The sequence below is a fragment of the Mus caroli genome, unplaced genomic scaffold, assembly GCF_978045245.1.
Source record: "Mus caroli unplaced genomic scaffold, Mus_caroli_1 scaffold_11, whole genome shotgun sequence".
NCBI classification, from domain to species: Eukaryota; Metazoa; Chordata; class Mammalia; order Rodentia; family Muridae; genus Mus; species Mus caroli.
In genome coordinates, this window is record NW_028227266.1 from 40,491,453 (window position 1) to 40,515,337 (window position 23,885).

Genomic DNA, 23,885 nt, shown 5'->3' on the forward strand with positions numbered 1-23,885 from the left:
TACAAGGCTTTTATTATGCCATCCAGTCTTCAGGATATATGTTCTATTTCTATACCAGGGCAACCAGGAGGAAGGCAAGGCCGCAAATAGGGGCCTTGGACAAGCAAAAAAAAAAAAAAAAAAAAAAAAAAAAAAAGCAGGACTATGGAGTGGTGAATGTGGAGAAAAGGCCTGCAGGAAAATTCAGAAATTCCTGTTGGCTCGTTCCTGCTTTTGTCTCCCGGCTGAGTCTCTCTGTGGCTGGGTCTCATTATTTGTTGCTCCTCTGACTTATATAAAGCTGCCACACACATTCAAGGAGGGACTAGCAAACCTCTGCTCCCAGGACAAATAAGTAAGTTTCCTGTGAGCTTCCGCCAGAGCATTCCTATCGACCCAACAATGTGTGGCCCTAATGTGCATCTCTGCCTCACCTAATACAGATGGCTGATTCTGGAACATAAATTGTCTCCGTAGAGCACATCACAATTTTTCTCATGCGTAGGAACATGGGATGGAATGTCAGCATTGCATTGTGGGGGTTAGTTTAAACAGAAAAATTACTAGGGGAAACACACACACTAGCACTCAATAGTCCATGAAAAGGACACTTGTTGACAATATTAGTGCTGAAACTACACAGCAGAACATTGCCACATTCAAGCTCAGCTGGAGATGCACACATTGAATGAGTCAAATTTTTGCCTCTCCACATGTCTGTAAAATTGTTGCGAGTATTGATATGGGGTTTGCAAAAAAAAAAAAAAAAAAAGATTTCACCAAGCAGTCAAATGTGCAAATCTAGATCTCACAAATAATGAGAAGCAATTAGACCTGTCCATGCTGGGCTGTTCGGCTGTCACCAGGATGGGCTCAGATTTCTAGTCATGATCTCCAGCCTCTGGGATGTAACATGGGATTTGGCCACCATCCTTCCTGCCCACAAGCCCCAACTTTGGCTGTTCTTGGAGAATGTAGTGACGGGTAAGAATCATATCAAGAGGAGCTCTGGTATTCATGAAACCTGTGTTGGCTCTGATGACAAATGACACCCCAGTGACACTTACACAGATTTAATGGACTCCCTAAACTATCAGGGCTTCAGTCATAAAACCTCCCACAGCAGAATCAGAAGAATGCCTGGGTCTCCTACCTGTTTGGACAAGTTTAAAAGTTGCTTTTGTCTATATCCTAATGCACTCTATTTTTTTTCTTCCCTCCTCCTCCTCCTCCTTCTTCTTCTTCCCCTTCCCCTTCCCCTTCCCCTTCCCCTTCCCCTTCCCCTTCTTCTTCTTCTTCTTCTTCTTCTTCTTCTTCTTCTTCTTCTTCTTCTTCTTCTTCTTCTTCTTCTTCTTCTTCTTCTTCTTCCTCCTCCTCCTCCTCCTCCTCCTCCTCCTCCTCCTCTTCATCTTCTTCTTCCTCCTCCTCTTCTTCCTCTTCCTCTTCTTCTTTTCTTCTTCTCCTTCTCCTCTTCCTCCTCCTCTTTCCTTCTCCTTCCTTCCCCTCCTCCCCCTCCTCCTTCTCCTAGGCAGGATCACTAGCCTAGGCTCCCTGTGTGACTAAGAATGACTGTGAGGTCCTGGGCCTCCTGACTCTCTACATTCCACATGTTAGTATTGCAGGCATGTGCCTCTATGCCTGTTTACGTGGAACTAAAGGAGAAAACCAGGACTTTTATGCCTGTTAAGCACTCTCTCAAATGTAATCTCCAGACACTTGTATTTCTGAGACGGTCTTAACTGATAGCCCAAGCTAGCCTTGAACTTGCTTTATTACTCAGGATAGCTTCAAGGTCACAGTCCTCAAGTCTTACTTTATTATAATACAACTATAAGTATAGGTCACCATGCCTGGCTTCCTTTTCTAATATAACTGAAAACCTCCCAAGATGTTTGGGGACGACCCCCTGGCCTTCCTCACACTGAGTCATGACAAGGACATGGCAGAGTCAGCAGACTCTGCTCTTCCTTCTCTGCCTCCCAGGAGACTGGAAGTATGTCAGCATGTGCTGCTAAGGGCTCAGGGAGCTCAAGCAAGCAAAAGACTTTCCGTCTAAGGAAAGTCGGCCAAAGAACATGACGGCCAGCCCATACCGGCTTCATTTGTTCAACTCAGCAGCTAAGAAGTGGCGTGGGAAGGCAGCGGTACCGATGCCTTGGCTCTGAGCTCTGACTCCCAGGTGCCAACTGAACCAATGCTTTCAATAAAGCATCTAGACTGGAGGAAGCTGGTCACTCTCCACCCTGGTGCTGAATCAGGACAGCACTGTGGCTTCGGAGCTCTCAGCCTGCGGCTGAGAATGGCTTGTCCTCACCCCTTGCTGGGTGTAGTGCAGGCTTGTGGGTAGCAAAGAGCTTTTACTTGGGTCTTACTGCACTCCTGAAGAGGCAAGATTTGTAATTTGGGGGTGTCTGTTGCTTTTGTCTAATCAATGTTGATCATACTCTGTGGGCCTTTGGTGTATTGTGGCTTCTAGAAGTAGCCATAATTTGGATTCTCTCATCTTCACATCCATCCACTGCCACCAAATTGGGGCTGAAGGTCAGAGAGTAAGCTAAAGGCATATAGAGAAAAGTCCTTGGCGACAGAAGAAGAGAGTTAGGTAAGAGCCAGCTGGCAGAACTGATTTTAGCTAGGCATGCCTGCCTGGCATAGGCTGCTACTCATATGCCCTCTTCCAGGGTTGTGTGACTTCAATAGGAACAATCCCACATGTTGAGCCTTCCCTTTCCAAGGCTGTGTCCTTCTCCCTGCCCTGAACCAGGCCAGAATGTCTGGGACATTATAGGGAATATAGCAAAGACAGTGAGGTATATAGTTAGACATTGCCAAGTGAGACAGCACGATTAAAAACTGCACAGTGTAGTAGAACCCTCGGAGTACAGCTATGAACAACAGGCCATCTTGTTCTCAATAATTTATTATTTTACCCAAGCAGCAGAGTCATGATGTTCTTCACTTCACTAAGGAGAAACGTGGAAAGCGAAGTTAGGGACAAGGACTGTGGGAGTCAGCCCTGAGTCTTTCTAGTCCCACACACTGCCTGCCTCCTTGGGTAAGCTCCCTCCACAATCCGCCTTGCTTCTTTCTCCTGGCCCACCTGCCTGTACCCCAAATGCCTACTCCTAGATCTGGCTTGCTTTTCATTTGAAGGAACTGGCTGATTCATGGCACTGAATTATCAAATCGCCCTCCTCCAGCTCCCCCTGGCATAAGCTGGCTGAAGGGGCGCAGAAAGCGTCTCCAGGAGCTGGCAGACTTCCCCAGGCTGATCTCCGGGAAAAGCGTGATCGGGCACATGACAAGAAATAGATTTCAAATGCGGCACTTTAAAACCTTGCTCCTCTGCCCAAAACCAGCCCCCTGTTCAACACTGTAAGTACCTCTTAATTTGCTTGCTGGCTGATGTGTGAGTAAGCTTGTAAGCTTCCGTGGCTGCTGAATTGTTCAGCAGAGCCGATAAGCAGGAGTCCCTGTGCTTTGGGGGAAAGAATCAAATGTGCGGGGGACCAGAGAAGCTGAAAAAGACAAGCCCTTTGAGATACTACCTGAAAAGCCAGCTCATCTGCTCCTTGCCCTTTCCCACTTTGGGCAGCCAGGAGAACAGCCAGAACATCTCTTCTGGGAGAAGGCATTCTAGATAGAGCCTGTTCCAGAGTATGGGATCTGGACTGAGTGGAGGACAATGGAGAGGGTGAGAGATGAGTCAGTGATTCCAGGGGCCTTTTAACTAAAACATGTAAACACTATTGCCTGTAAGAGGCTTGGCACATGGAATTCTCCTGACTTAAACAGGAAGCAAGTGGCTTTAGACACCCCACAGGTCTGGGGGCTCTGATGGCCCTGTTGGCTCTGAGCTCCCTGAGACCTGGAGGGCACACTCCTATGGCTCCTGCAGTCACCTCTCCGGACCCTGTGAGTCCTGAGACTTTCATCTACTGCCACACCCACTCCCTGCTGTGAGTGGGCCTGGCTCACAAGTCCCCACTCTTGGAAGGATGGTGGTGAGAGGATGCTATAGCCAAGGGAGGACACTGACAGAGTAGGGATGGTGGGGACAGCCTTCTGGGTTCATTTCATATCAGAAATGAGGTAGGCCTGGGTGTGACTCTGAGGCTGCCTGTACATCCAAGACCTCCATCATCCATGACTACTTGGGCAGAAAGACTAATAGGGAAGGAGAGGACAGAAGATTCACTGGAAGGACCACACCCTTCACTCAACAAGCACTAAGGGCTTTCAAACCCGATGAAACTCTCATAAGTCACTGCCTTTTTAGAGAGCTGGCCTAACTGATCAGTGCCCCAAAGAACTGATGCCATTCTAAGAGACAGCTATTTCAAACTCCACACCAATTCCCTCTCTCTTGGCTTCTTAATTAAAAAGAAGTGAGTGACTTTTCAGTCACCTTCAAAGCATCCCTGGGCCACCTCCCCCTATGAGGAGCTGCAGCCCTGAGTTTCCTCATCAAAGGCAGAGCTGTCTCTGGGGGATTGTGGCCCATGCAAGCTCCACAGCTGGCCTGTTCTCACAGGTCTGTCCCCCAGCTGGGGAGCTGGCACTAGAGGCTGCTGATTTCCAGCAATCAAACCCGGCTCCAGCGCCCTGAGCCAGGTCTCAGCAAAGACAGCTTCAAAGGATCTGCATATTTATGGTAAACTCCTTCCTCGAAATTGAAAATGTATTAGACAGTGACAATCGCAGGCTTCTCAGAGCTGCCTCTCCCACTGGCAAGCTATCTGAGCAATGGCTGTTCACTTGAGAGGACAGGAAGGACTCGGCTGTCACAGAGACAGCTAAGTCAGAGGGATTGGGGAGAAAGGTATAGACCTGGGCAAGACCTCTCTTTAAGACCATGGCATCCTCCATATTGTTCCTTAGCCGCTACATGAAGTGCAGACTCACTGACAGGCAGTATGTAGAGGCTTTTCTGTTGCTCTATATTTGATTGCTTTTGAAGTGGGGGACGGGGGTCGGGAGGTGGGGAAGGTTGTGAACCCCACCAGCAGGTCTGCTCCGATTATCTTCAGAGGAGAAACCACTTCCCCGTGGCTTCTGCTGCTAATGGCTGTAATAAGAATCTCTACTGTTTCTACGCCCCTCACGGGTGCAACAGAGCCAGGACTTCAATTGGCAACACAGGAGGATTGCAGACTTCCTGGGGGGCAGGGGGCAGACCTGCCTCTGCATGGGCTGCTCTCAGCAAAGATGGCAGCCAGAGAGAGGAAATGGAAGGAGCCTGACTTTGTGGCAGTGAGTGGGGTCCTGCAGGATCTTAAGGAAGTTGGCTCTGGGTTGCCTTCTAAAGACTCTGGGTAGTAGAGTTCGTTGCTTGCAAGAGTTCTTTGGATAAGCCGTCCTCCTCCTGCCTCTGTTTAGGAAAGTGTTGAAATCATTCCTGAAATGAACCCTTTGAATTCTGAGCTCGTCTCTGTTTTGGAAAATAAGGCTATCTGCTCACAACATTACTTTTCCTGGTACTCTCCAGGCCAGCCCTGTCTGTTTCTCCATTTCTATAGAAATGGAGTCAAATGGTTCAGCTGTCTCAGGAAAAGCTGGACTGGGTCTAGTTTCTATGAAAAGTGTACACACGGAGGGCCGAGTGTATTACTGGGAAGTCAGCAAGTACAGTAACTAAATGACCCCAAGGCCCAGGGTTCAGAAGGAATGGGACATTTGAAAAATAAATGCCAGGAAGCCAGCTAATGTGGGAAATGAGAACTGAGGATTCAGGCTGAGGTGACTGATGGACCCCCACAGTCTCAGTGCATCCATTCCGCAGCCTTGTGCAGTGAAGAGCGCCAACAGCCCCTGGTTCTTCCTCCATGAGAGAGTGGTAAGCCATGTTCTCTTGGGAACAGGTACAGCCCACTGCTCAGCGAAGGGTAAAATAAGTGGTAGATAATCAGAGTACTCTAAGGCAATTGTGGGCTGCAATTTCAGCCCCCTAAGATCTCGAGCTCTTAAGTGGAGTAGGGCTCTTTCATCCAGCATTCCCAACCTATGACAAAGAGTAGATCTTACAGGGAAATTTTAGGCTAATTCTGGAATGGAAAAATGAAGGAGTGCAGTAAAAGCAATCTGTTTTTACATATCTGAGGAGCTGGCAAGGAAGAGGAAGCAGGCTATTCTGGAATGTTCCATAGAGTAGTTAGGAGACAGAGGTTGACCTAAGTACCTGGAAGAGTCTGACTGTTATCTCTGAAGAGGTTGCTAATTCTCCAGCCCAGATGGGCCTCACAGACAGGTTGTGTGTCTCTTACGTGTCCCGACACAAACCTTTCATGAATTGCATTAGGAGATTAATGAAGCAGCTTAATGATGTTCTCGGCCCCCACATTCTAGGTAAACATTGCATAATGGAAAGGCCTGGACTCTGAGGATGAGGAAGCTTGACCCAAACTGGGCTCTTGAGCCTGCCATTTCCCACCTTGATGAAGATGGATATATATATTTTTTTCTTTAATCTCTCTGCCTTTGTTTTTCCACCTACAAGATGACAGAACAGCTTTCATGCCAGGCTGATAAAAGAATGTAAAAAATTTAAATATATATGTACACCACCCAGCACAGTACATCATGTAGGCGACAATAAATGTGGGCTATTATTATGATGTCAGGAGAGCCAGCTTTGCGCATAAGTATAGCCATTCAAACACAGTGCCAGGCAGAGCTATTTTCAATCATCTTCCGATCCTGTGAGACCAAATATGAGGGGTTACTACGCACGGAAAGAAAATTGAGCCCACCCTGCTTGGGATACACAAAGAACCAATGAGGAACAGGCAGATCTGCATCTTTAGTTAGGGATGTCAAACCCCAAAGGCTTAATTAGACCCTGTTAAGCCATTTCCGATCCTTGGATGAAAGGTATGCTCATCTTATTACAACACTAACAACGTTGCTCAAGGGATGCTCACAGTCGTCTCTGATCTTCAGACTAAGTTAAATGAAGGAAATTAATGGTCTCCTAAAGACTTCCTTCTTTTCCTTCTAGCTTCTTTCAAGGAGGATATTTCCCAGACAGGAAGAGAGACAACACTACTATTACAGCCCTCTGCACATCTATGGGGGGCAGCAACAACAAACGTTATGGTTTGAGACATGGAGGGAGAGACTCAGGCAGTACTATTGACTCTTATACCTATAAATACTGGGGAGATGGTTCAGAATGTCCTCTACAGGACAACATAAGGAGCTCATTCCTCCAAATGTGTGGTAGTGGAAGCTCCCAGGATGGCAAACACCCTCCATGCAGAATCAAAATAGTAATTTTTTAAAATGGTAAAAAAAAAAAAAAGTCTGAATTCTGAAAGACTATTTTTAAAATGGTAAAAAATCCTTTAATCAGCCACCGGCAGGGAATATGGTAGTTGGTTCAGACATTTTACCAATTATAGACCACTGAGTCCCTGCATGGTGCTTTCTAAATAATCAAAACCAGCTCTTAATAGTAGTTCTCCCAGACAGGAGAGAAAGAACAGAACCAAAGCCAAATGAAAAGATGTCATTACTAAAGAAAGCCCATCCCAGCAGGGTGCTAGAATCAATGGTGGCAGTCAGGTTCAGGCAGTGGAGCAACATACCAGAGGCAAAGCTCAGGATGAGAGCTTCAGGTACCCAAGGGTGGGAAGGGAAACCAGGAGTAGAAGAGGTCAGAACATGGGTTTTAGAGTTAGACAAACTTGAATATAAATTCCAGTCTTTCCAGGTTCTTGACAGGAGACGGTGAGGTGTGTGTGTGTGTGTGTGTGTGTGTTGTATGCATATGAACATATAGTTATATGTACACCTATGCACACATTTGAATACTAGAGAAAAACATCCAATGTCTTCCTCTAGCGATCTAGCGATCTCTGCTTTACTGCCTTGACAGAGGGTCTCTCACAGAACCTGAAGTTGCTTTCACATTACAGTGAGGCTGATCAGCTAGGAAGCTCTGTCTCTGTCCTACAGTGCAGGGGTTACAGGCTTGCACAGACACACCCAGCTTTTTCACGTGGGTGCCATGGATTTGAACTCAGATCTGCAGATCTCCTGAGCTTGCAGTTTCTGCCTGATGAGCTGGTCTACCTTAGAGAGCCATCCTTAGGGTGAGGTGAGATCTGCACAAAGCACCACAGATGACTCGCATTGATTTCTTGATGGCTCCTTGTCAATTCCTTTCCCGCACCAACTTTCACCTTGGAAAGAACTGGGAGAATATCAGAGCAGAGGTACTGACATTCCTCCTGTCCTGGGAGAGAAGCCTAATTAGTTATCCCCCCTTAAACCATTTCTTCACCCTGCAATAAGCAGGGAAGGACACCCGTCAAGAGGCAAAGATTGGGTGGTGATTGGGATGGGACCTGGGGACCGGCGCTGGGAAGCTGCATCTGTGCACGAGTCACATCACACACGGCTTCCAGTTGGCGCTCACAGCACCTGAAGCAGACAGAAAAGCAGCTGGGCAGCCTCCAGACTCGCTGAAAAGCCGAGGTCATAAAGAATAGTCTCACTATCCACTTCCTAAGTCCAGTCAGGACTGGGTGTTCCTTAGGGTAGCCAAAGGTCAAAAAGACAGTCGCTTTAATGGTCACTTGTGTGGCATATTCCATTCAGTGTTAGCTCAAAACAACGGGGTAGGGCACAGAGAGGCCACATCAACAAAACAACTCTGCTCATAGAACCACTCTGTTATTAGCACAGTATTTGCCAAAGGCTAGCCTGTGGTCACCCCATCATGCTAATCATGGGGCTGGGGGTGCTGCTAGCTAAACTGACAGATTCCTTGAACACCGTGCTTAACTAAATGAAAGGCAGAGCAGAGCCATGGAGCCTGGGGATGCACCTCATAAAGCAAAGTTGGTGGGTCAACCCTCAAGTGGACTTGTGTTTGCGAGGCCTACTGCTTACCGCTAGTGGGCGCTGCTTATGCAGAGGTCACCATTACATGAAGAAAGACCCAAGGCAGGCAGACTCCTGGGTCCTGGCCAGGCTGGGCTGGAAATGGTACCTGGGGGGTGGGGCAGGGCTGCTGATGGTGACTCCTTTCCATGTTCATTATAAAATATGTATTTTAAAAATTCATTACTGAAAAACATGTTAACAGGAAAAAAAAGTCCTGTAAAACAATTCAATGTTCCATTTGCCTTTCTGATGCATTTCTGAAAGTCATCCTAAAGGGGCTCTCACCAATAAAGTTAATTTTATTGGTGTGTAATACTAATTGGGTCAGTATGCTTGCTTAGGGCTCAGTTCTATGCAGTTCTGTAGTACTGGTCTGGTGGTATTGGAAATCAGGGCGGGGGTGGGGGAGCCATTCTACCACTGACTTTAACCTCCCACCCCTGTCCCTTCATATATTTTTAATACTGATTTCTATAAGTTCTTTAAAAAGATGTATTTATGTTCTTTGTGTATTCGGATAATGAATTCTCTATTTGCATGTACACCTGCATCTGCATGCTAGAAGAGGGCATCAGATGCCATTACAGATGGTTGTGAGCCACCATGTAGGTGCTGGGATTCAAACCTGGGTCCTCTGGAAGAGCAGCCAGTGCTCCTAACCACTGAGCCATCTCTCCAGCCCTGATTTCTATCCGTTTTGGAAAATACAAGTTTTTGCTAGTTCTTTGAGAAACTCATACAATGTGATTCGACTATATTCACCCTCCTTCTCCCAGCCCCTCCCCAAAGCCAGCATGAGTGGCAGCTGGGACAGGAGCAGAATGAAGTCAGAGAGGCATCTAGCCCCATCAGCTATCTCTCAACTGGGAGTGGACAGAGAGTTGGAGAGTGCCATGAAAGAGGCACAGGAAGTGAGCTCTTTCCTGGATCACTGTGGGGAAGAATCGAGGTCCAGGGGAGGTTTGCAGAGGCTGGGCCTGGGCTCTCTGGGCTGGATTGGGGCTCTCTGGTCTGGGTTGGAGCTCTCAAGGCTTGGTTGGAGCTTTCTGGGTTGGGCCGGGGTTCTCTGGGCTGGGTCTGGAGCAGCCTGAGCAGCCTGTTCTAACCACTCCTCCAATGCTATGCTCTTCACACTGGGACTCTTTACCCAGTTGTATTTGTCTCAGAGAACTTAGCAGGCTGGCATAATGTTACATATGTATTTTTTTTTTTTTTTGCCTGTCATCTGTCCCCTGCTAGAGCATATGTTGCACAAAAGCAGATCTTTCTCATCTTAAACCGGTACCTAGAAGGGAGACAGCAGCACTCAACAGGTATCAACTTGAAAGAGTGAATGAACGCTCTTTATTCAGATCCCCCAAGAAGATTGGGGCTCAGGGAAAAGTCTCCCTGACAATTTTCCCAGAGGCTGGCAGCCTTCTCATTCAAGGATGGTAAGCCATGGGGCATGATTTGAGTTTAATAGTCCCAAATTGCAGCTCTCGTTCTCTCTGTTTTTTTTTTCTACATCACTTACTCTCACCAGACTGTGAGCTCTCTCAGTGTAAAGGCTACATCTGCTTTCCCCAGACCCAGCGTGATGTCTGACACACAGCAGATGCTCCATAAAAGATCTGCTGGGTAAATGAAGGAACCACCCCATGATTCCAGCTACCGACCTGACCATACCCCTATCTGAGGAGATGTGAGAAGTGCCACCATCCCACGCAGCTCCCATCTAGAGCCCGAGGTGCTGCTGACATTCATCATCAGGCCTCCAAAGGCAGATGAAGAGTAAAGAGTGGCCCTCCAAAACATCACTGAGAGCTCTGTGGGGCCTGTGTAAGCTCAAGAGTCCCCTCTTGGATGCAGAGATGGTGTGGCAAGAGGCAGGTGATATAGGCTTCTATGTTCTATGCTTCTGTGATGGTCACCCTGGATACCTGTTGGCCAGATCTGTTCCTGGGTCCTATCCTGGGCCTCCCTTCCCAGACCCCCAAGAGGTAGAATCTAAAATGGCACATTTGGCAATTGCTAAGCTTTGTACATAATTTACCATAAGGTCTTGGGCTTTAGGTAAGACATACATAGATCCCAAACCAGTTATGGCATGACTTAATTGTTCAAGGGCAAATCAGTCATAAACTTCACAAACAAGTGAGGGCATTCATACAAAGTACCCATTTGGGCGATAGAAAGAGGGATAAATCAGTAACACATTCCAGTGCCCAATACACCCTTTCTGGCATAGTGGTGTGTGGCTAGAATCCCAATATGGGAGAGGTGGAAAACAGAGGGTCCCCAGGTCTTGCTGGCCAGCCAGTCTAGCTGAACGAGTGTGCTCTGGATCAATAAGAGAACTTATCACAAAAAAATAAGGTGGGAAGCTTTAGAGCTAGATAGTGAACCCCAACTTCATATGTGCCCAGACATGTGTATACATATAAGTACACATATGAACACATACATGAACACACATATACCTCACACAAAGTACCTATTTTTTTTAAAGATGGAAGGTAAATAAAAGTGTCTATTTCGTAGGCTTATACAAGCAAACACATGCTAAACTTACCATGGCAGAAGGTGTATGGTAAGTGCTCGCTATATGAGAGTAGCTACCATAATGTTGCTGATGGTGAAGATAAAGCTAGCAGGTCTTCCTAATTCACTGGAAGGGTGGCTACAGCAAATTTTGAGTACTACAGTGGAATGTTCCTTCATCCAACCACTATGACAGTCGGGAGATCTTTAATATTTGCCTGCTTCCTACTGTAATTGCTGTCTGGCTCAGTCTTTCCAGCCTTCCCTGCCTTGGAGTGGAGTGTAAAGGCTACATCTGCTTTCCCCAGACCCAGCGTGATGTCTGACACACAGCAGATGCTCCATAAAAGATCTGCTGGGTGGAGATCTCGGGGATGGAGATGAGAGAGATGTTTAGAAAGACTTGGAGTGGTCGTCAGAGTCTGTATCCTCTGGTAGAAGATCGGAGAGAGGGGAACAAGAGGGTTTAATGGAAAAGGAAGAACCGTACAGAAAACCAAAGGACTCTGAAGGGCATAGTGTCCCTGAGGTGATGGAGACAGAGAGCTGAAGACAGGGGAGCATGGAGGGGTGGGCTAGAGAAGAGCAGGAGAAGGGGCAGGCTATCCCAACACAGCCATTCTACTCCACATGGGACCCACCCTTTGCCTTAGTGGTGGTACCCCTGGAGTCCAGGGGGGGTTCCAGGCTTGGAGGAAATCCCCTGACACTTTCCATTGCTCCCAGAAAAAGAATAATCTGAGAGTGTAGAGGACCCAGGCACTCCTTTCTAAGTGACACCCCCTTGTCTCCTCCCTCTGCAAGGTACACAGCTGGAAGAGCCCATGCAGGCTGATGTGGGACCCAGAAAAGAGGTGGCGACTGCAGTCCAGGAGCCTATATCAGAATGGATGCAGGCTGCTATTTGGGGAGATACTTGACATCTGGAGGCCGCTGGAAGTAGAGACAGAGAAAAGGGCAAAGAGGGGGTATCCAACACTTTGGCAGCATAGGTGGGCTTACCTGCCGAAACCCATTCCTGGTGAACTGTAAGATTTTCAAGGCATAGTTGGACCTCTGGCCTTTGCTGTTGAATTCAATGTGGCCGGTAAGACCTTCCAATTCTACCTGTCCAAGAGAGAGTGAGTTACAGCGCCAAATAGGCCCTGCCAGAGCTGGCCCTAAGTAACTTGCTACTCCATGCTACTTCACGGTGTATGGAAAACCTCTTTCATCCACTCTGAAGCCACAGAATTGGAGTGCAGGAAGAGGGGGGGCCACGCCCAGCAACCCCAAACCAACTATGTAAGCCAACAGAAGTCACCACACAGACTTAAGGTCAAATTCAGCTCTCCCTGTTCTGTAGGCATGTGGGCAGGGGTGGAGGTAGTGGGTTGTTGTGAGCATCTTCCCTTTTTGGGAATCTGCTGAGCCTGGACCTGCAGGAAGTCAGGGTATTCCTGACTCGCTGCAAAATTATAAGACCCTCCACACCTTCTCTCACTAATGAAAGATGTCTTCTCTGTGAACGAAAAACATGACTGGAGAGAGAACACTGGGAAAATCAAGCATCAAGCTAGGAGTCTGCAGGCTGAGCCTCCAGAGGGACCCTATTCCGGCATCATGGTCCCCTCCCAGAGGTGCTGATCTGTACAGGGGTGACTACAGGATGCAGCAGAATTCAGAACTCCTTTCTAGCTTAAGCTTTAGAACGATTGTGTTGGGAGTAAGCTGGCCATGGTCTCTTGCCAAGAGTGTTAAGAATTGGGAACAAATGAACCTATGACCCACTCAATACAGGTGATGTGTTAGCCAGGGCTGTGACCCACCAGGGTAGCCCTGTATCAAGCATCCCACCCCTGAAGCTGGCCAGGACCAAGCCTTCAGCCGCTCCTCACCATGCGTAGGTAGTTCATGAGGCTGGTGCCATGCTGCCAGATCTGGGCCGAGCCACAGGACAAGGGCTTCACACCAATCTCCTGGCTCCGGTTCAGTTCCTGTACCGCTGTCACCACAGCATAGACAGCGTCAAACAGCAGGGCTGAGGACAACTGGGAGAAGCAGAGAGAGCAGGTGGTAGCAGGGAGAGAAAAGAGGACAAAGAGGGGGAAGAGAGAAAGCACACAAAGGCAAATAAGTTCACAGCCCTCTGCCTACCCCTCCCTCTGGTCTCACCCACTTCTGCTGGTGGTCCAAGTCTGCTATCAAGGTTTTGCAATCTACATCCTACTGACAAAGGCTGCTCTGGCTTGAAGCATCAAGGTACATCTTTGGACTCCAAATGCATACTCTCCCTCTCCCCCTCCCCCTCTTTCTCCCCCTCTCCCTCTCTCTATCCCTCTCTCATATCCCATCATCTCCCATCTCCTCCCATCTCCATCCATCTCCATCTCCATCTATCTCCATCTATCTCCATCTATCTCCATCTCCATCTCCATCTCCATCTCTATCATCTCTTTGTATATATGTCTGTGGACTCTGTGTGTATAATGCCCAAGAAATCCAGAAGAGGTTTTCAGATGCCCTGGATCTGGAATTACAGATAGTTCTGAGCCACTGTGTGGGTGTTGGGAACCAAATCTCAGTCCCCTAGAAGAGCAGCCAGGTGCTCTTAACCTCTAGGCCAGCTCTCCAGCCCCCAAGAGATAGCTTGATTTGGATTAAGTCTTGGCTGACATCTGCCTAGTGAGTAAAGTCAATGTTTGCAGTCTTGGTGGTAGGAAAGGCCAAGAGGGCTGGGTGGCTAGAGAGAGTAGAAGCACAGCTGACTTGTCTCAAGGGAGTGTACCATCTAGGCAGAGCTTCAAATGTACAAAGCCTCTACAAGAAATGAAGTCCTGTCCAGTGTGGTCAGCATTGTCCACAGGGCTGAGAAAAGCCCAGAAAGGCAGGAAGAAGGCCCTGGAGAAACAATACTGAGATTCCAGGGGGCTAGAGTGCCGAGGGGCTAGGGTGCAGGGGCGGGGGCAGGGGGGGCTAGTTCTTCCATGGTTGCATGATGCCTGGCAATCAGTTCTTTCCCTGCCCAGCCCTCTTGCTCATCAGAAGACAGCATTGGGAGGAACTGGAGGAGAGAATCCCATGTGTAGTGGAGTTCTTAATTCTCCCTTATTTCTGGCCAGGCTCCGGGACACTGCCGGAGCACTACTGTTAGAAGGAGGGAGGCCACAGGCCTCCAGTCAGAGGTCACACAGCATCAGACAACAAGGTACAAAGGGAAGAACTTGGGAGCCTAGCTCTACTCCAGCCCCTCCTTTGGATGCTGAGTGATCCTGAACACCTTGCCAAACCTCAGGCAGGGACCGCTCATATCCATAAAAGAGGCAGCATCCGGTCTCACACATCTCAAAGGTCATCCGTTACAGGGTGAGCATTTCTGCAAGTGGGGCCCATACAGCACAATCTCACATCCAGGGAGTTGGCAGTGCTCAGGGGCAGGCATTAGGGAACAGGAGGAACAGGATGCCTTGAGGCTAGAAAGCAGACTGGACAGATATTTGCATTCCCTATATGGCTACACTAAGGGCTGCAACCTCTAATAGGCACTGAGTGTGCTGACGTCGGGGGAGTCTTTCCAAACACAGTGTCAGGGGAGGTCAGCCCACAATCGGAGTTCACCTGCATTGCATTACTTAGCCAATGTAGCCTCTCTTCCTTCCCCTCACTCTTTCCCTCATTCTCTACCCCTCCCCCCATTTCCCTCCCTCCCTCCCTCTCTCTCCCACTCATTGCTGCTTCTTTCTACTTCTATCCAGACCTTGCTATAGACAGCAGGTCCTATCAATCTATGTCAGCATCTCTGCAGTCTACATAGATACTCAGAAAAGCCATTGAGTCCTTGCTACCTCCATCAAGTCTCTGTCTTCCCGACGCCATCTGACTTCCTCTGTGCACCTTGGCCTTAGATCTACCTGTGACCTGAGGTCTAAGCAGACAAGGGTATCCAAATCCCAATGTCCGGTCTGTCTCATAGAAGATACTATTTTCCTTCTCTCTCTAAATAGTACTGTTTCTGGATGTGATGCCTGGAACCACTGCTTAGCACTAGGCTGAGCATGGAGGTGACACCAAAGGTAACCGATTCAAGGGTGAAGGGGTCTGGGCCTCCAGCTACCTTCCCCTCAAGTGTTGCTCTGCTGTGTGACACCACACTGCATTTTAATTGGGTTCCTGCTTCTAGCAACTGAGAGCATCCTACAGTATAGAGGACCCAGGGATCTCCCGTCTCTCAAAGTAGTGTTGTTCAGGGTCCCAAGAGAGGTCTGTAACTCATCCCCTCTTGAGGTCTCTTTCTCTTCTGGAGGCTGTGCATTGGTTTCTGGGGGACCATGCATGATTTCAGAGGAAGCTGGCCACGCCATCATCTCCCTTCCTGCCATATGGTTGCTGCGCTCTCACTGCTGGAGTGAAGTTTCCTTGGCTGATGTGCGCTTTCTCTCTCCTCTCTCTCTCTCTCTCTCTCTCTCTCTCTCTCTCTCTCTCTCTCTCTCTCTCTCTCTGTGTGTGTGTGTGTGTGTGTTACACAAATGCACATGTGTTCAGATGTGCACATGTGTATGCACAAGTGTATGTGTTCTTTCTCTGTGTGTATTACACAAGTGTGTGTGTGCGCATGTATATGCACAAGTGTGTGTGTGTGTGCATGTGCACCTGTGTTCACAAGCATGTCTTCTTCTATCCCCCTCTTCCTTCTTTTTCGAGGCAGGGGGTCTCTCACTGAGCCTGGGACTCATCAATTGGCAAGACTAGCTGCCCATCAAGTCCTCAGACTTCCTCTTGCCTCCACCTCCCCAATACTGGGGTCACTGGTCACTGGTAGCACCAGCCTAGCTTTTACGTGGGGTAGAACCTTGGGTCCTTTTGCTTGTACAGCAAACACTTTACCCAAACATCTATCTCCCTAGCCCCAGCTGGTGTTCTTATCCGTATGTTATCCAAATGCTGGGAGATCAGTGTGTGCCTGCTCCCAGGGTCCTTTTTCATCTCCAACTCCAGGGCCTTCATGATCACTTGGATCCTTCTTGTAATTACAATTCAAGTTGGGGACACTGTGGCAGGGACCAAGTGGGTGGAAAATTGTCAGGGCTCCTATCTCATCTCTACCTACATACAGCCTTCAGTTGGGTCAAGTGTCCCTGTAGACACCGCACTTCCCGGGTCTTCTCTGAAGCTGAGCCTGGGCTAATTCAAGTTAACTCCCTGTATCCTGGAGCTCAATGTACCCTCAGGAGAGTTCCCTTGAGTCCTTCATCTGCCACCAGATGTCCCTCTCCTGTAGGCTCCTGGCCATCTACCTAGGGTGCTCACCGCATCGTCCTCTCTCCTGAGAACTTCCTCCCCTCACTCCTTCATCTAGTCTGTCAGAGTTGCCAATCTCTTTCCTTCTAACTCTTCTGTCCAGATCTCAGCTGCCAGGGAATAAAGCCTGCCATTTCTGCCTGCCCGTCGTGCCTTGTGGTTCAGCTCTTCATTCTCCTAATTGCCTTCTCCCTCTGCTGTTATTGACTAATTCTGTTCAGAAAGCATGTGGGCCACGGTCAGTTAAAAGTGGCTTCTGTCACAAAAGGCTTTGTCCCTGTCTCTACTTCTGGGTCCACTGGGGAAGGGAAGGCAGACATTCCTGCTGTTGCCTCTCTTTCCTTTCTACTTCTTTCTCCTCCCAGGATTGATCCACTCATCCTTCTGAGGCCCCAGCTGCCCGTCTGTGTGGGTGCGTGCCTGACTCTTGATTTTGTCTCTGCTTAGGCTGTCCCTGTCTCTTCTGAATATTAAATCCCACCAACTGGCTCAATCCTCATTTAAAATCCTCTCTTCTTTCTTGGCAGCAACAGGCTGTTTGGCAAGAAACCTTCTATTCTCTTGTTTTTGTATTTTCATTTGCTTCTTCATTGTTATTTTCTTTTGAGCTGTTTTGCAAATTGTTTCAGGGAATGAAAGACTCTGAATAAATTAAGATGAATCAGTTCTGACTCAGGGAGTTGTGGCTGGGTTCCCTTCTCTCCTCCTCCAATGAAAACAAGAATATCTTCTAGACACACACCTGTAACTCCCATCCTCCCCAAAGCAGCAAGGACTGGATTCCCGGCATCTTCCTAGGTGCCCATTTGTTGATGAACCTCTGAAAGCTTAAACTCTGGCCCCCCCCAAATAATACCAGGGTAGGGACCATTAAGATCTCATGAACTAGTTCTTACAATCTGGATTGTATTCAATGAAATAAACACTTAATTACAAACATCTGCTTTAGCCTAAATTCTAATTACTTAATCTAGCCATCTGTAATTTTAATGATTTCCCACGATTTTTGTTCTTTGCAGCATGATTAATGGGCACGGCATATGAAACTAGTGGGCGTGTGTGTCCCTTCCCAACACTCCCTCTGCGCTGGCTTTGTCTCCAGCAGGAAGCGCATCTGTGGCGCACCACTGGCCACCTGGAGGCTTCTTGGCCAGGGTAGGCATCCTGAGCTTTCTCCAGGTATCTTTAGCCCAGTCCCAAACCCTATAAACTAGACTGACTCGGGGCATCCCACCAGGGGTCATGGGAAGGGTGGGGAAGCAAGCAGCTTCTCATCCAAGCCTGAAGAAGAGAGGGAGGCAAGAATTCAATGCTATATAGAAAAGAGAGCAAAACAGGAAGTTACAGGGAGAAAAAGGGAAAAAAAGACTAGATAGAAAAATGGAAGAGAAGATGAGGAAAGGGTGGTCTGAGAAGAGGAAGGGACGAGGCATCCCACAGAGGCAGCGTTTCCATAATTCAGCAAAGAAGAAAGCCCATGCCATGCCACCGTTTCCTGGAAGCTACTCCTTCACCTTCTTCTGGCTTGCTGCCCTGAGGGGCTGGGCTGTTTGCGGTGAGAATTTCTTGGCCTCCAGAGAAGCAGGAAGAGGCAGCCCTTGAAAGGTAAACTGCAAAATCGAGAAGGCTTAGAGGGATATGCCGCTATTGTCCCTGCCACCAGCTTCCTTCCTGGCTCCTGAGGTGACTGGTTTAACACCTTCTTTCTCTCAGAGGCCACACTGCAGAGAGAAGATGGCTGCAATGTTCCCTACAGAGAGAAGCTGATCTGGGCTTCGGACCTGGCTGTGTTAAAACAAGGATTTTAGAGTTCCTCTCACCTGTTACCCTGCTCTCCTGTGCTTGTTTTCTCGTTGTCAGAAAGGGATGGCCATCTGTGAATTGTTACTGGGATACCGTGAAGCAGGAAAAGGACCAAGGCAGGTAATATTATGAGATATGCTGCACTGCTTAGGCAGGAGTAAACCTAGGTAAGAACAGGCACCCTTCATGCCAGCAAGAAATCCAAAGGGACTGGAAGGGGACTTGAAAGAGGACCTATGACATCACATGGAGATTGACCTGGGTCTAAGACTCAGTTTGTTTGAAGAACACTTTTCTGCCACCCAGATCCGTTCCAACATTCCCAGGGGCCAGAAGACCCTGCAACTGGCTTGGAAGGTGACACTCGGGAATACATGCTGTATGAGTTTCCATGTGGCAGGAGGGTTTTGGGTCTCAAGAATGAGACAGAAGATGCTCCTACTGTACCCAGGGGAACCGGGCCCTTCTCCCCATCCAGGTCTTGTGCATAAAGCATGAATGACAAGTCTCGCAGCACTTAATAAGAGGATGCTCCGAGGAGCAGCTGCTTAGTCTGTTCTATCATTGTGTAAGTATCACAGAGTGCACTTACACAAAGTAAGATGACCACGAGGTGGAATCACTGCTGGTCATGTGGTCCTTGGTTGACCAAATCATTGTGGCTAAGCTCTTGACTGGGTTTGCCTGCCACCTTCTAAAAGGCCTTCTCTGACCTCTGCAGATGTCCTCTCTGCATCAGTGGGCCTCCAGAACTGTACTCCCAGATGTAGATGGGCTCACACTCCCCTGTCATGATGCATCTTGGAGACCAATGACTTTGGATCTGCCTCATTGTATGGAGTATGCCGTTGACCACAGAGCATGTTGGGATTCAAGGGCACCTAACAGGACACTTACCGCAGGGCCGGTGAAGGGCACATGGTCACAGTTCTCCTGCCAGGATTGGTTGAGGCTCTGGGAGAACTCTTGGAAGAATGCATGGGATTGGTTGAAAATGGAAAATCCTAAGATGTTGACTCTATCATCCACAAGGCTGTCCATTCTCTGGAGGGAGAACTCCTGGGGAAACGGGGCAATTAGAAAGAGAGAACACAGTTAGGGTGGAGGAAAAGAGGGAAGAACATGATGGAGCACACCAGGGGGCTGTGAGCCAGCGCAGGACACATGAGGCACCCCACTGGATGCTCAGTATACAGAATAGCTAAGAGTGTTCTTCTGGGGTCTGCAGTCCTGGGTCCAGGGAGAAAAGGAATTCAGTAGATTAGTTCCTAAGCAGGGTAAGTACAAGATGCACTGGGTGAAGAGAGAAACGTGGACTATGTGTGACTGGGGAGGGAAGACCGAATCCTCGGCAGGTCATCTAGGAGCCAGGTCTAAAGGATATGCGGGCATTTTTTTTGCACAGAGAATGTGGATAGACAAGGGATATTCCTTCCAGAAACCATCATGCAAAGGCACTGAGGGGAGAAAGGATGTGGCGATTCGCTGGGCTGCCCATTGCACTTTGATGAAGACATGAGCTCCTCATAGTGCGGATCTACCATCAAAACCAGAAGTCTTTCTCAAGATGGACCACCACACTATACCACCTGAGTCTGAGTATGCCCGTAGCTGAGTCCAGGGCTTGGGCTGGAATAATCACTACTAGGTCCTTACATCTCATGAACACCAAAGTTCCAGAAGCAATGAGTGGATGAATACACAGGATGCATGAAGCCTGGGGAGGATAGAAGGAGGGCTGTGATGGGCTCAGAGCCCAAGGGCCCGAGTGTGAAGGAGCATCCCAGACTATGGAGTCAGAATTTTGTCCTGTAAGTGAGGGGGACTATGCCAGCGTGGTGGCACTCACCTTTAATCCCAGCACTCGGGAGGCAGAGGCAGGCGGATTTCTGAGTTCAAGGCCAGCCTGGTCTACAAAGTGATTTCCAAGATAGTCAGGGCTATACAGAGAAACCCTGTCTCAAAAAACCAAAAAATAAAAATAAGTAAGTAAATAAAAAGTGAGGGGGGGGACTGTTCACAGCGGGGTGTCGGCGTCAGGTTTGCTTTCTAAACATGTCAACTGGAAGGTGTGCAGCCAAGGTTGTATGTTTGTAATCATGGTTGGTTCCATTCATTTCATAAATAGGCAAACATCTCTCACATGCTAGACACTGTTCTAGGCAAAAAGAACATGCGTAGGATATGACCCTGCTACACTCAAGAGCCTTACAGGAGTCAAAGAGGCAGAGAGCAAGGAGCCAAGCACATTATTATTTTGGACAGCTATGGGTGGGAGAGCAGGGGCTCCTGCAGTCAGAGAACTGGGACATCTGAGGCAGTGACATCTGGAAGTTCAAGGGTCATCCAGTCATCCATGCAGTGGTGGTGAATGATGGCTGTCAACTTGATAGGATCTTCAGTCACCTAAGAAATAAGTGTCTGGATGTATCTTCAGGGAGTCATTTAGATTATATTAGCCTCTGGCCAGGCCTGGAAAGGCTGTCGTGATTAGGTTAATTAGTGTAGGAAGATACGCACTAAAAGTGGGTGGCTCTGGACTGCATAAGAAGGTGAAGGCTAGCTGAACATAAGCGTTCAGTGCTCCCAGCTTCTTGATTAAGGATGCAGTGTGATCACCTTCCTCGAGCTCGTGCCTCTATTGCTTACGTCCCAGTACCTTCGACCATGAGCCCAAATGAAATCTTTCTCCTATAATTTAATTTGGTCTGTATTTTATCCCAACAATGTGCATGGTGACTAAGTCACAATCCCCACATCATCTTTACCCTGAATTTCTTTGGCCCTACACAAGCAAAGGTGTGTAGCTTATTCAGCTTACTGGTCCATTCCTACAAAACTGCCTTCAGATGAGATCAGGCCATTTTCTCAGACTGGAGCTGCACCCATCACATGCGCATTCTGAATGCCTTATACACTGCTCCCTAGCCCATGGGCACACAGTACTTACAGGCACTAGAATTGACCTATCAGTCACTCAGCATGATGGGACAGATGGCAGGTGCCTCAGGCTTACACCCTGCCCAGGTGGACACACTGCTTTCCCTTAGGTGGTCTCCTTTTCCAATGACTTTGCTCTCCCAGCTCCTGGTACCCCCCCCCCCCATCTGTATCTTGCCCCCACCTACAGCCACCACCAGAACCTCAGGCTGCAAGCCTCACCCACCCAGACCCCAACCTTGTTAGCTTTAGTTTGTACACTGGAGTTACTAAGACTTCTTTGAAGCCACCAACCCCACAGAGTGGACTTGGATGAGGATGAAGTATGTTTTGGATTCTGCCACTTTCCCCGTTAGGGGATCACAGGCATGCCAGAGAATGCATTGATTCATACGCTGGTATTAGGTCCTGTCTTTCTAACGGGGCAGCTGCCCAACCACAGTGGGCTAACAGCAGGCATGAGGGGGCAGATGGCTAATGAGAAGAAATGTATTTGGCAAGGATGAGGTGACCGAGGCACACGGCCAGACTGTTGTTGGGAAACCAAGGGGCTTTGCTGGCCATGGATGGTGAAGGCTGGGATTAGTCTCTTGTGCTGGCTTCTTTATCAGTGTGGGCAGACATACCACCTGTACAGCCTGAGAGATGAAGGCACTGATATCTTGTATGTCCATATTTGCAATGGCACTAAGGAGTACAGAGTAGACAACCACTTCCGGGTCAAATCCAGCTTCCTCACCATACAGGCTATGTGACCTTGAGTAAGGTCTTTAATTTTTCTGGCCTTTCCAGCCACACTGAAAGTAGGAAGGTGGCTATTGGACATTTCTATGAGAGCATGGCCCATCGAACCAACTAAGCAGGGCTCACATGGGCTCACAGAGACTAAAGTGGAGAGCACAGGGCCTGCATGGATCTACACTAGCTCCTCTGTGTATGTTATGCCTGTTGGCTTGGTGTTCTTGTGGGACTCCTAACAGCTGGAATGGGTGTATCTCTGACTATTTACACTGCCTTTGGGTTGCCTTGTCCAGACTCGATATGAGGGCTTATTGCATCTTGTTTTATCCTGTTTGGCTGTCATTTCTTAGAGGCCTGCTCTTTTTCTAGAGAGGAAATGGAGAGGGGGTGTATCTTGGGGGAGAGGGGAGGGATCGAGAGCAAGTGAGAGTAGTAGAGGGGGAGAAAACTATGGTCAGAATGTAGTGTATGAGCAAAGGATGTATTTTCAATAAAAAAATTTAAAAACCTCCTATGTTATGCCAAGAAACAATCAAGATGCCAGAGAGATGGCCCTCTGGATAAAAGACACTTTGCCACAAAGCCCAAGGGCCAGAGTTTGAATCCCTGGACCCATGTGGTAGTAGGAGAGAACCAACTCAAGCCAGATTGTTCTCTGGCCCCTCTGTAGAAACCCTGTATCATACACATGGCACAGCACAAGCTCACCTCCCTCTCTCCATCCCTGCCCACACCATTCAATGAATACATGAAGAAAAGAAGAAACAAGACAGGTATAAAGCAAGGCCCAACAGCAGCAGCTGGCAAATGAGAAGGAGTCAGAGGATGGTAGTTACTGAAAGATGCTCGTGGGATCTAAGCAGCACCTGACCCTCCCCTTCCTTAGTTTTACTTGGAAGCCGGAGGGTGGAAGTATCTCCTACTGCAGTATGTTCTGGGCAGGGTAAGAATGAAAGGGTTAATTGCAGACACTCTGAGGCAGTTCCCCCAGAAGCCAGCCAGTCTGTCTTCCTGTCTTTCATTTCCTACCTTCTTCTCCCCTGACTACATTCTATTTCCTAGTTTCAAAGGCCTCTTAAGATAAAACGATTTCGGGGGCTTCCTTGGTGATTCGTGCTATATACGATGACTCGTGGGAGAGCTCACAGAAGGACAAGAAAGAGGTGGCAGGCCCTTTTACTGCAATTTCCCAGACATACCAGGGTTTTACTCTGCTAGCATCTGTACTGCTGTAGTGTGTGTGTGTGTGTGTGTGTGTGTGTGTGTGTGTGTGTGTGAACTTAGGATCTCTCACTGCTTCTGAAGCAAACTTTCTAAGAGAGTTCAGGAAACGGGTGACAGCTACCCACTTTCATACAATGAAAACCTTCTAAGACAGTATTTCCCGAAGTCTCTTCCTGCAGACATTAGCTTCCCAGGAAAACTGGACAGCAATTTCACTAAAACAAGGTTGCATGCTCAGATAATGTTAAAAACACTCACTTAGTCTTCCTGGCTCTTTAAGATTCGCAGCACACCCCTGCACACTGAAAGCTGAATGAAGTCCCGCAGTGGAGCTGGCTTAATTTTGTTTAATCTTGAATTTTTCAAACACATTGACTACGGAATATATATTCCCCCCCTCCTTCAAATCTGTGTCTCCCAGTCCCCTTCTGCAGAACACAATTTGGGCCCTGCTACCTTAAATACATTCAGAGAAACATTATAAATCCCAAAGAAGGTGGAGAAGATGC

At 48.2% G+C, this 23,885-nt stretch overlaps 1 protein-coding gene across 2 annotated transcripts in view; it reads right to left on the reverse strand.

Moving 5' to 3' along the window:
* Grik4 (glutamate ionotropic receptor kainate type subunit 4) overlaps positions 1–23,885 on the reverse strand; it is a 425,565-nt gene that overhangs the window by 89,234 nt on the left and 312,446 nt on the right. For both annotated transcript variants that reach the window (XM_085844546.1, XM_085844547.1), the window contains 3 exons: positions 19,369–19,530; positions 13,269–13,421; positions 12,394–12,498 (listed from right to left, as the gene is read on the reverse strand). In XM_085844546.1, coding sequence (XP_085700672.1) covers positions 12,394–12,498; positions 13,269–13,421; positions 19,369–19,530 — 420 coding nt within the window. The remainder of the gene's footprint in view (positions 1–12,393; positions 12,499–13,268; positions 13,422–19,368; positions 19,531–23,885) is intronic.